The 11,476-nt window shown below is 48.5% G+C and overlaps 2 protein-coding genes across 6 annotated transcripts in view; one reads left to right on the top strand and one right to left on the bottom strand.

Moving 5' to 3' along the window:
- The window catches only part of LOC142499070 (gonadotropin-releasing hormone II receptor-like), an 85,034-nt gene that overhangs the window by 22,277 nt on the left and 51,281 nt on the right, over nt 1-11,476 (top strand). For 4 of the 5 annotated variants that reach the window (XM_075607893.1, XM_075607894.1, XM_075607891.1 and 1 more), the window contains 2 exons: nt 5,300-5,408; nt 8,657-8,746. The gene's annotated coding sequence lies outside the window, so the exon portion shown is untranslated. The remainder of the gene's footprint in view (nt 1-5,299; nt 5,409-8,656; nt 8,747-11,476) is intronic. The other variant, XM_075607892.1, reaches the window with a different exon arrangement.
- Nucleotides 4,676-7,591, bottom strand: LOC142499073 (apolipoprotein A-II-like). The gene is made up of 4 exons (XM_075607899.1): nt 7,435-7,591; nt 6,818-6,899; nt 5,783-5,918; nt 4,676-4,912 (listed from the first exon to the last, which is right to left on the bottom strand). The coding sequence occupies exons 2-4, from the start codon at nt 6,867-6,869 to the stop codon at nt 4,810-4,812; spliced, it is 291 nt and encodes a 96-aa protein (XP_075464014.1). The 5' UTR covers nt 6,870-6,899; nt 7,435-7,591; the 3' UTR covers nt 4,676-4,809.

The raw sequence follows: 11,476 nt of genomic DNA, 5'->3' as shown, positions 1-11,476 counted from the left end.
CTCCTGTCCACTGCGTCCCCCCTCCTGTCCCCCCTCCTGTCCACTGCCCCCCCCTCCTGTCCACTGCCCCCCCCCTCCTGTCCACTGCCCCCCCTCCTGTCCACTGCCCCCCCTCCTGTCCACTGCCCCCCCCTCCTGCCCACTGCCCCCCCCTCCTGTCCACTGCCCCCCCCCCTCCTGTCCACTGCCCCCCCCTCCTGTCCACTGCGTCCCCCCTCCTGTCCACTGCGTCCCCCCTCCTGTCCCCCCTCCTGTCCACTGCCCCCCCCTCCTGTCCACTGCCCCCCCCCTCCTGTCCACTGCCCCCTCCCTCCTGTCCACTGCCCCCCCCCCTCCTGTCCACTGCCCCCCCCCCCTCCTGTCCACTGCCCCCCCCCCTCCTGTCCACTGCCCCCCCTCCTGTCCACTGCCCCCCCCTCCTGTCCACTGCCCCCCCCTCCTGTCCACTGCCCCCCCCCTCCTGTCCACTGCCCCCCCCCTCCTGTCCACTGCCCCCCCCTCCTGTCCACTGCCCCCCCCTCCTGTCCACTGCCCCCCCCTCCTGTCCACTGCCCCCCCCCTCCTGTCCACTGCCCCCCCCTCCTGTCCACTGCCCCCCCCCCTCCTGTCCACTGCCCCCCCCTCCTGTCCACTGCCCCCCCCCTCCTGTCCACTGCCCCCCCCCTCCTGTCCACTGCCCCCCCCCTCCTGTCCACTGCCCCCCCCCTCCTGTCCACTGCCCCCCCCCTCCTGTCCACTGCCCCCCCCTCCTGTCCACTGCCCCCCCCCTCCTGTCCACTGCCCCCCCCCCTCCTGTCCACTGCCCCCCCCCCCTCCTGTCCACTGCCCCCCCCCTCCTGTCCACTGCAGGAAATGCAGGGGGAGGAATCCATGCCTTTGAGGCGCCCCCCCCTCCCTTTGACGCCCCCCCCCTCCCTTTGACGCCCCCCCCCTCCCTTTGACGCCCCCCCCCTCCCTTTGACGCCCCCCCCCCTTTGACGCCCCCCCCCCCCTCCCTTTGACGCCCCCCCCTCCCTTTGACGCCCCCCCCCCTCCCTTTGACGCCCCCCCCCCCTCCCTTTGACGCCCCCCCCCCTCCCTTTGACGCCCCCCCCCTCTCCCTTTGACGCCCCCCCCCTCCCTTTGACGCCCCCCCCCTCCCTTTGACGCCCCCCCCTCCCTTTGACGCCCCCCCCCTCCCTTTGACGCCCCCCCCTCCCTTTGACGCCCCCCCCTCCCTTTGACGCCCCCCCCTCCCTTTGACGCCCCCCCCCCTCCCTTTGACGCCCCCCCCCCTCCCTTTGACGCCCCCCCCCTCCCTTTGACGCCCCCCCCTCCCTTTGACGCCCCCCCCCTCCCTTTGACGCCCCCCCCTCCCTTTGACGCCCCCCCCTCCCTTTGACGCCCCCCCCTCCCTTTGACGCCCCCCCCCCTCCCTTTGACGCCCCCCCCCCTCCCTTTGACGCCCCCCCCCTCCCTTTGACGCCCCCCCCCTCCCTTTGACGCCCCCCCCCTCCCTTTGACGCCCCCCCCCTCCCTTTGACGCCCCCCCCTCCCTTTGACGCCCCCCCCCCTCCCTTTGACGCCCCCCCCCCCTCCCTTTGACGCCCCCCCCCCCTCCCTTTGACGCCCCCCCCCCTCCCTTTGACGCCCCCCCCCCTCCCTTTGACGCCCCCCCCTCCCTTTGACGCCCCCCCCCCTCCCTTTGACGCCCCCCCCCTCCCTTTGCCGCCCCCCCCCTCCCTTTGACGCCCCCCCCTCCCTTTGACGCCCCCCCCTCCCTTTGACGCCCCCCCCTCCCTTTGACGCCCCCCCCCCCTCCCTTTGATGCCCCCCCCCCTCCCTTTGACGCCCCCCCCCTCCCTTTGACGCCCCCCCCCGCCTTTGACGCCCCGCGCGCACACACTGACTGACTGCCGCACGCACGCACACACTGACTGACGCGCACACAAAGCCTGACTGACGCACGCACACACTGACTGAGGCACACACTGACTGTGTGTGCGTCAGTCAGTCTGTGTGTGTTTGTGTTTCTGCCTCAGACTCACTGACGCGCGAGCAAACACACAGTGACTGACGCACACACGCTACATGAAGCTGTAAAGGAGGGAGGGAGGGAGGGGGGGGACTGGATTGATGTGAATGGGGGACAAACAGAGAGAGGGGGGAGGAGAGAGAGGAACGGGAACATTACATCCCGGGCAACGCCGGGTCTCTCAGCTAGTTATTTATATATTCCGCTTTTTAGGCCAATGGGACAAAGTGCATCACAGTTACAAAAAGGATAAAGAAGAAAACATTTAAGGTTATAGACAAGACCAAACCCAAGGAAAGATGCGATACACGATGGGACAGTGCTTTAGCTATTAAATGGCGGACAGGTTGTGGTTCATCAATTAAACGCCTGGGTAAACAGGGAGGTTTTGAGCCTGTTTTTTATAGATTCCCAGAGAGGGGCCTCTCGAACTGTACGTGGCAGACTGTTCCAAAGAGTGGGAACAGCGGGACGGAGATCAGGCCCCAAAGGAATTGACAGAGATTCTAGGAACTGTTAGAAGTCCTTAACCTGCAGATCACAATGGGAGTATATGGAACTAGAAGCTCTCTCAGGTAGCTGGGACCTTGTCATGTAGTGCTTTGAATGTAAATGAGCCAATCTTGGTACAGAGGAGACTGACTACGTACTGCAGTACAGTACAAGGAGATTCTTTGAGAAACCCATTCCCACCATATCCCAGAGTAGCTGTCAGTCCTGGGGGAAGCTAGATTTAGTTTCTTGTAGGTTGATACCTTTTTTATTGGACTGACACAGAAATCAAACATGAGAGCGTAGTTATTGCTATTATAAGTACTAGGAGGTGCCTGAGAATACTGTGGAAGGAGTAAGCTTGGGTCTCCCTAAAGTGGAAGACCCTGTATAACCCTGTGCATGAACTAATAATAAGTGAACCCCGCTACAGCTAAATCAAACTAAATATGTATGTAGGGTAAGGTGCTGTGGGTGATATAGTAAGTAGAACAGCAAAGAGGCAAGAACCCAACTAAAGCACTCACTACCCTAAATGCAATATGAAAATAATTAAAACGTATATCTTTAATGTTTATCTGATTAAAATAATGAGGTTTAAAATTCAAGGAAGGACACACATATATAACCCAAGGTTGAGTGCATGTGACACTCCGGATTATAAAATGATATGAACAATTGAGGGGAATTAGATCAAGAGCTCTCATTGAAGCCTTGAGAAAGCGTTTCTCACGTGAAACGCGCGCGTCGGCACCTTCACGCGCATGGTCAGCACTGACGTGGCAGCCTCCTACCTCGCAGAGCGAGTAGCTACCAGACCTAGCGCCTGCACACACCCTCAGACTGGGCTGGAGTTTCGGAGTTCACTCGTGGGCAGATGGTGAGGATAGTGGTTGTTGTTTTTACCTGATCTGGCATGCACGGTTGAGTTCATTTATTATATGAACACTAGGTATACTTATTGCCACACCGCAGCACCAGAGCAGTAGTATCTTAGTGATTGTACCTTTAGGGATATATTTCATCTCATTACTTCACGAGTTCATGTATAAGCACAGTACGTGACGGTTGAGCACATTCATGAATATGTGCACAGGCATACATAATCAGCCACACCGTTTTCTGGTATCTGTAAGCTGTTCTATATACTGCCAGCAATTAGTGCACTTTGGGCCTCATGCAAAGAGCAGCGCTAACAGGGAAAGCGGCATGTTTTGCCGAAATCTGCCTTTAGAAGGCAGATAATGGCGAGTTTTAAAAAAAAGCGCCATTTTTTTTCTGAAACTCGCCGCGCGGCTGGAGAGAACTTAAATCACTCCAGTGTTGAAAACGGCCGTATTCAGAGAGCCGCGAACGCCATCTAGTGGCTGTTCGTGCCAAAAAAATGGCGCGATTTTCAACATTTTGCTTCGCCAGCAAGAAGCTGGCGCTCGGCGGCCGGTGGGGGAGAAAAAAAAAACGCGATTTTTTCCCCCACTAGTTTCAACAGCGCTCATATCGCTGGTTGAAACTCTCCATATGCAGACAGGATTCTAAATGCAGTTTTATGCCCTTTCTGCATATGGAGAAAAAAACTCTCCATTAAAGCTACATTTTATTCCCCTCTCCAATTTTAAATAGCGCTGCTCTCTGCATGAGGCCCTTAGCCCTGATTTCCATGAGCTACACCTGCTCTATATAGGCAGGTTTCTACACCACCTCCTCATCTCTATCTTAACCCAAGAACTCCCAACTAGGGAATACTGCATACCAGCTCCCTCAATTCAACACTTGATCTAATTCCCTTCAATTGTTCATATCATTTTATAATCCGGAGTGTCACATGCACTCAACCTTGGGTTATATATGTGTGTCCTTCCTTGAATTTTAAACCTCGTTATTTTAATCAGATAAACATTAAAGATATAAGTTTTAATTATTTTCATACTGCGTTTAGGGTGGTGAGTGCTTTAGTTGGGTTCTTGCCTCTTTGCTGTTCTACTAACCCTGTGCATGTCACTTTATTTCTCTCTGCCTCACAGGCCACAAACATTTTTTGGGGAAGAATGAATGTAAAGTAATATAATGTCATTTTATATGATGTGCTTATTTTGTGCCACTCACAGATTCCACTTTCCCTAGAGAAAAAGTTGGGTCACAAGTTTAGGTTTCTAAATAAGAAAAGCAGCGTTATTGTGGTAATAACAATGTTTTTATTTCATTACAAACCAGGAAGAAAAATATCTGACAGGCGATAACAAAAGGCAGCGGGTGGGAGGGGATCAGGGGGTGATTTCCGGCGCATTGTCCCTATAAACGGGTCCTTAGGCGATGGCTTTCTTGCTAGATTCTATGATCTGCGCAAACCATTTCTCCAGCTCGGCCTTGATGGGTTCCATCTGGGCTTTGCTTTGTTCATAGTATTCCCTGGGGGGAAGAAAAAAATATTGCTCGTATCACTAATGATGTCATGATATAGCGATCATATCACTAATGATGTCAGGATATACAGATCATATCACTAATTATGTCATGATATCGCGACCATATCACTAATCATGTCATGATATAGAGATCATATCACTAATTATGTCATGATATTGCGATCATATCACTAATGATGTCATGATATAGAGATCATATCACTAATGTCATGATATAGAGATCATATCACTAATGATATAGAGATCATAGCATTAATACTGTCATGACAGAGTTCATATGATTAATGATTTCATATTAATGATGTCTTGATATAGAGTTCATGATATTAATTAATGTCATCATTATGTCACATTCTTTGCTGTTATACAGAAGGACTAGAGACCTCAGCATGGGGCACAGCGAGATTACACCGGCCCTGAGTCCATTAGATGTGACATCTTCACTTCCAGGACCCCCGCACAATCTTATCCCACAATAGGTAGGTGACACTAACGTTACAATGTTATAATATAGAGTTAGCTAAGCCGGGCACCTGAGACTGAAGGGAGGTACTGTATGGGGGAGCGCAGAAGCCAAGTGCTAAGTATATATTGTAATACTGTATTCATATACCAGGATATCTGTCATTGTTCTGTGCAGTCAGTTTATTCAACCTACATTTGAAAGCTATCAGGCATCTCCTTAACTAAATAAAACACAAGCTTTAGGGGAACAGCAGGTGTTTTGGGGTGGAGACATTTCACCTGGCTGCAGCCTGATCTCTATAGGGTTTTAATCACATGATGCGGCTTACCCTGTGTGCGCTCAGAAGCCTATACCAGTGCACCGTTAGGGGGTTACCATGACACTTACCCAACCTGAGACTGCAGGTCCTGGGTCTGGACCTTGGACACCCAGTCCTGTGTGCTGGATTTGATGGTCTCAGCCCAGGACTGGAACATCTGGGTTAACTGGTCAAGATTTGGGACCTCCCTCTTCACAACACCAGCTGCAGAGGAGAAAAGAGGCGGCGTTATTAAGACACTGCAAGGCTTTTCAGCATCCTCAATTACTTCTTATAGAGGCGGTTCTGCAATCTACAAGGGGTGTGTGTGTGTGTATATATTGTGTGTGTATATATAATATATATATATATATATATATATATATATATATATATATATATATATGTGTGTATTGCAGAGAATGAATATATCTGTACTATGCAGGAGAATCAGTATGTCTGGATGTAGGCTGGACAAGACCCCCTCAACCGGTACCCCCAGAGATATTGGTCGTATCTGCCAGTGCTGTATTTACCCCCTCTGTCCCATAATGATTTGATGGGCACATGTCCTGGGATGATTTATACAAAGGACTCGGGTTATCCATAACGGTGGAGGAAAGGAGATTTCAACAGCAACAAAGGAAAGGGTTCTTTACAGTAAGGGCAGTTACAATGTGGGATTCATTGCCCATGGAGACTGTGATGGCAGATACAATAGATATCTTCAATAAAAGGTTGGACATCTTTTTAGAAAGGAAAGGTATACAGGGATATACCAAATAAGTAAACATGGGAATGATGTTGATCCAGGGAGTAATCTGATTGCCAATTCATGGAGTTTATTTTCCCCTTATGAGATATCATTGGATGATATAACACTGGGGTTTTTTGTTTGCCTTCCTCTGGATCAATAAGTAAGTATAGATATAGGATAAAGTATCTGTTGTCTAAATTTAGCATAGTTTGAACTTGATGGACGCATGTCTTTTTTCAACCTCATCTACTATATGTAAATATATGTTTCTGAGATGCCACAAGGACTCCTAAGGATATCAATCTATGGCCTTGCTTTCCTTTAGCAGCAGGATCTTGACTCCCATAGACATATCCCTACATCTTACCTTCCAAGCCGCTGACAGCGATGAGCAGAACAGCCAAAGCCAGGACCTTCATGTCTGCAGTAATGTGCACCGAGCGAGGAGCCTGTAAGCGCACACAAGGTTACTGTTAGGGGGCTGCTCAGTTACTCTGGCCGTGGGGCAGAGGTGGGCTGGTGGGCTGACATACAGAATGTTGAGTGACTATTTCCTGACTCTTCGTACAATTTGCTCTACAATAAATAATGGGTTTGATAGACTTAGTAAGAGTCACATAGTAAGTAAGTATTGTGTCATTCATAATTCTGTATTTGGTGCATGTGACTTCTTTTCATTTGAAGTTTCCCAAAATTGTAGATAAATATGGGAAACGTGCGTTATATCGGCATTTAAAGAAAACGCCGCTCTGATGGAGCTGTAACTACACATTGTATTCACCAGAACATTCATCAGCCAAAATCATTTAGCAAATACAAGCAAAATGTAATGTTTTTGGTATAGAATTGTAGATAGAAAGCAGAAATAGAAAATATATATATATTGCAATAAAATATAGATAGAAGGTAATATACTTGGTCAGTACAGATGCATTGGTTCTGTTCCTACCCCATACGCGATACATGAGAAGAAAGATTTCTTACCTGTGATAGAAGCTTTGCCACAATCCAGTAAAACTTTGTGATGTCCAAGTTGTGTTGCAGGACCTCTCTATATACAGAGCAGGTATCGGCTGGTCCCACCTCCTCCTCTTTGCCATTGGTTCACTTCTTGCTGATTGCCTGATCGGGATTAAAGGTCTTTGTATCTCCCTTCGTGTGCTGGTCAGTTTATCTTGCTGGATTTTTGCTGATGCCGTGTTGTGTAACCTTGATTTAGGTGATTTGTTTTTCAGTAAGTTCTGTGAAGCGCATACATGGAACAATACAGTCATTTCCACGGAAGAGTTTGCAGACAAACACCTGGTTTTCTGAAGGGTGTTTTATCTCATCCACTTTATGGATAAAATCCACACTAGACATGACAATCAGACCTGTCAGGTTTCACTCATTTATATGGAGTCTTACTCATTAAGTGGCATACAGTACTAGTTAGTAAGAATTATTAGTAGTCTGGCAAACTATAATGCTTACTCATTCTGTGAAATTACAATGTATCCATTGAACTTGCACTATTTATGTTCCAGAAATCCCAAATCTCACTCGTATGGATGGCTGGATCTTGATAGCGGTGAAATTGTGACCTTCACACATGTATCTGTTATAACATTAAATGATTCCAAATCTATGAGAGACCTTCATACTCTGTTAGACCCACTGTCCAAAGTGCTGCCATGAACGGCGTCTGTTCTCAATTACAGGAGAGCGCCAGTTTTTTAACATAAAAGTTGGGGAGGGGGAAGAAGTGGTGAAATCATCACATTTCGACCACTTCAATTATGTGTATACCAACATCAAGTATGTGTAACATGCAGAGTGTAACACGTCTCCGACACAAACTATTTAACATCATGGTACAGAGGAGACTGACTACGTACTGCAGTACAAGGAGATTCTGTGAGAAACCCATTCCCACCATATCCCAGAGTAGCTCTGTCAGTCCTGGGGGAAGCTAGATTTTGTTTCTTGTAGGTTGACACCTTTTTTATTGGACTGGCACAGAAATCAAACATGAGAGCGTAGTTATTGCTATTATAAGTACTAGGAGAATACTGTGGAAGGAGTAAGCGTGGGTCTCCCTAAAGTGGAAGACCCTGCACAATAAAATAAATCAACACTAAAAGAATAGACTTTTTCTAATATGATTGTCTGTAAGTAAGCGAAATAACGTTTTTCCCCCTCTTTTCTTACGTTGTTCTTTTTTTAGTGTTTAAAACAAAAGGATATGACAATATACAGTATGCATATTAACCTCTTCAAACAATTACACATGAATAAACCTATTATCTGGGTCCAGGTAGGCATATTTATTTTGTATATGTCAATTTATTTCTCTCTGCCTCACAAACTAAAATAATATACTTAGGAAAGGTGGTAATCTTCCATGCACATGGACAGCACTGTTATCAGAGTGGGCTGGGTCCCAGAATAATAATTCTCAACAAAGGAGTAATGTAAAGTAATATCACTTTTTAGTATGTGCTTATTTTATGCCAGTCATTCATCTTGTATTGTACTACGCTGTACAATATGGCGCCTTCATCTAAAAAAAACCCATGCACATATGTAAGGGCTGCACACACTGGCATTATTATATCACAGACAGAAGTCACGGCAGTGCACAGATTGCATATCTCCCTGCTCCTTGTTTCATTTCATACTTATCTCGGACTCTGGACCGCAGTCCAGTTTACCAAACAGCCACACAGTACAAGTATCTTTGCCCTCTCTCCTCCACTGTGTCCAGCACACACCCATCAGCTGACGTGTTCCACCGGGAGCAAGAAGATTAGATGCTCGAGATCCTGGCCTAGGCATGTTGCTTCAGTCCAAAGGTACACGTCATCACATACTCAAAGAGCAAAGGTCCCATGAATCACACTAGCGACCCAAAACATGTTTATTTAGAAGCATTTAGAGGGCAATGGAGGATATTGTGAAAACGGGACACTTTATAGTGCTAATACACGTTCATTCTTCTATGCACTAAATATGAACAGAAATCGTGGGGCCCAGGACAAACATTTTAAGCAGCCCCCCCCTCCAGGTCGCGGTATTGCGAGCTGCCCCCCCCCCCCCCATTTCACACCTCATGAGCCCCCTCTCTTCCCCCCCTCCTCCCATGTATTTCTCTCCCTTCCGTCTCACCCCCTCTCACTCTCCCGCCTCGCATGTATTTCTCTCCCCTGCGCCTCACTCTTACTCCCTCTTTTCCTCACTCACCCCCTCTCTCCTCTCCCATCGTCAATTAGCCCACGCTCACTCATTCCCTCCCCTTCACACAATTCCCGCCACAAGATATATACCAAAAAACTTCCCACCCCCAAATGCAAAAAACTTCCCACCCCCAAATACATACAAAAAAATCCCCACCTCCCTCCCCAAATATATACAACCTCCCCCAACCCCCAAATGCATACAAAAAACTACCTACCCAATACATATAACCCCCCATACATATATAGATATAGATAACGATACCGTGTTGATTCCACGAAATCAGGAGACAGCACACAATTCTCAAGCAAATAAAGCGTATATTGATAATAGGGCCCACATTTGTGCCCTATTATCAATATACGCTTCATTTGCTTGAGAATTGTGTGCTGTCTCCTGATTTCGTGGAATCAACACGGTATCGTTATCTTTGAATTTTTTTATGGGACTTGCACCTACAAATACTGCTTTGCCTATGGAAGTGCCGACTGACTTTGTTTATATATATATACACACACACATCATATAAAAAAAACAACCCTCCCCAATACATATAAAAATTCCCCCAACCCCCAATACATATAAAAATACCCCCAAGCCCTTCAATACATATAAAAATACCCCCAAGCCCTTCAATACATATAAAAATACCCCCAAGCCCTTCAATACATATAAAAAATACCCCCAAGCCCTTCAATACATATAAAAAATACCCCCAAGCCCTTCAATACATATAAACAGTGTTCGACAAACCTATACATTTGCTCGCCCCGGGCGAGTGGATTTAACCCCCGGGCGAGTAAATATTGGCCCAAGCAGCACACGTTTGGTACTAGGTGGCGAGTAGATTTTTTTGTGTGGCGAGTAGATTTTTTGGTGATTTGTCAACCACTGCATATAAAAATACACCCAAGCCCCCCAATACATATAAAATACCCCCAAGCCCCAAATACATATAAAATACCCCCAAGCCCCCAATACATATAAAATACCCCCAAGCCCCCAATACATATAAAATACACCCAAGCCCCCCAATACATATAAAATACCCCCAAACCCCAAATACATATAAAATACCCCCAAGCCCCCAATACATATAAAATACCCCCAAGCCCCCAATACATATAAAATACACCCAAGCCCCCCAATACATATAAAATACCCCCAAGCCCCAAATACATATAACAATACCCCCAAGCACCCTAAGCCCTCCAATACATATAACAATACCCCCAAGCCCTCAATACATATAAAAATACAGACTTACCTTGGGTCAGGCCAGGCCCGGTGTCTGCGGGGGTCCGCAGGCTGGGAGGGGGGGGGGCCCGGCCGGCCAGCGCTGCAAATGTCCCCCAACCTCTGGCCAGGCCCCGCTATCGGTCGTGGCCGGGCCCCAACTCTCAGCTGCCTGCAGGACCTTTCCCACGCCACCGAGCTTCCACTGCCGGCGCGCGACGGGGCTCTCTGACGTCAGTGCGCTGGGCCAAGCTTACTTCCGGCGCTTTGACGTTAGAGAGCCTTGTCGGCGTGGGACAGAGAGAGGAAAGGTCCTGCAGCCAGCTGAGAGCCGGGGCCCGGCCGCAGGGCCTGGCCAGAGGTCGGAGGAAATTTACAGCCCCACCCCAGCCAGCGGACCCCGCAGACTCCGGGCCGGGACACCAGCCCCAGCTAATCCCCCCCCCTCTTAGTGGCCCTGAACATGAATGCATGAGGCTCTCAAATAGCTTCGAGGTATTGGAATAGATTGGAATAGCCTCCGATTTATACATTTTTACCCGTACTGTGGCAACTATTTGAGAACGTTGTAAAA

This window comes from Ascaphus truei, chromosome 7, assembly GCF_040206685.1.
Source record: "Ascaphus truei isolate aAscTru1 chromosome 7, aAscTru1.hap1, whole genome shotgun sequence".
NCBI lineage: Eukaryota > Metazoa > Chordata > Amphibia > Anura > Ascaphidae > Ascaphus > Ascaphus truei.
The sequence above is the reverse complement of the archived record's forward strand: the minus strand, read 5'-3'. Positions and strand labels throughout refer to the sequence as shown.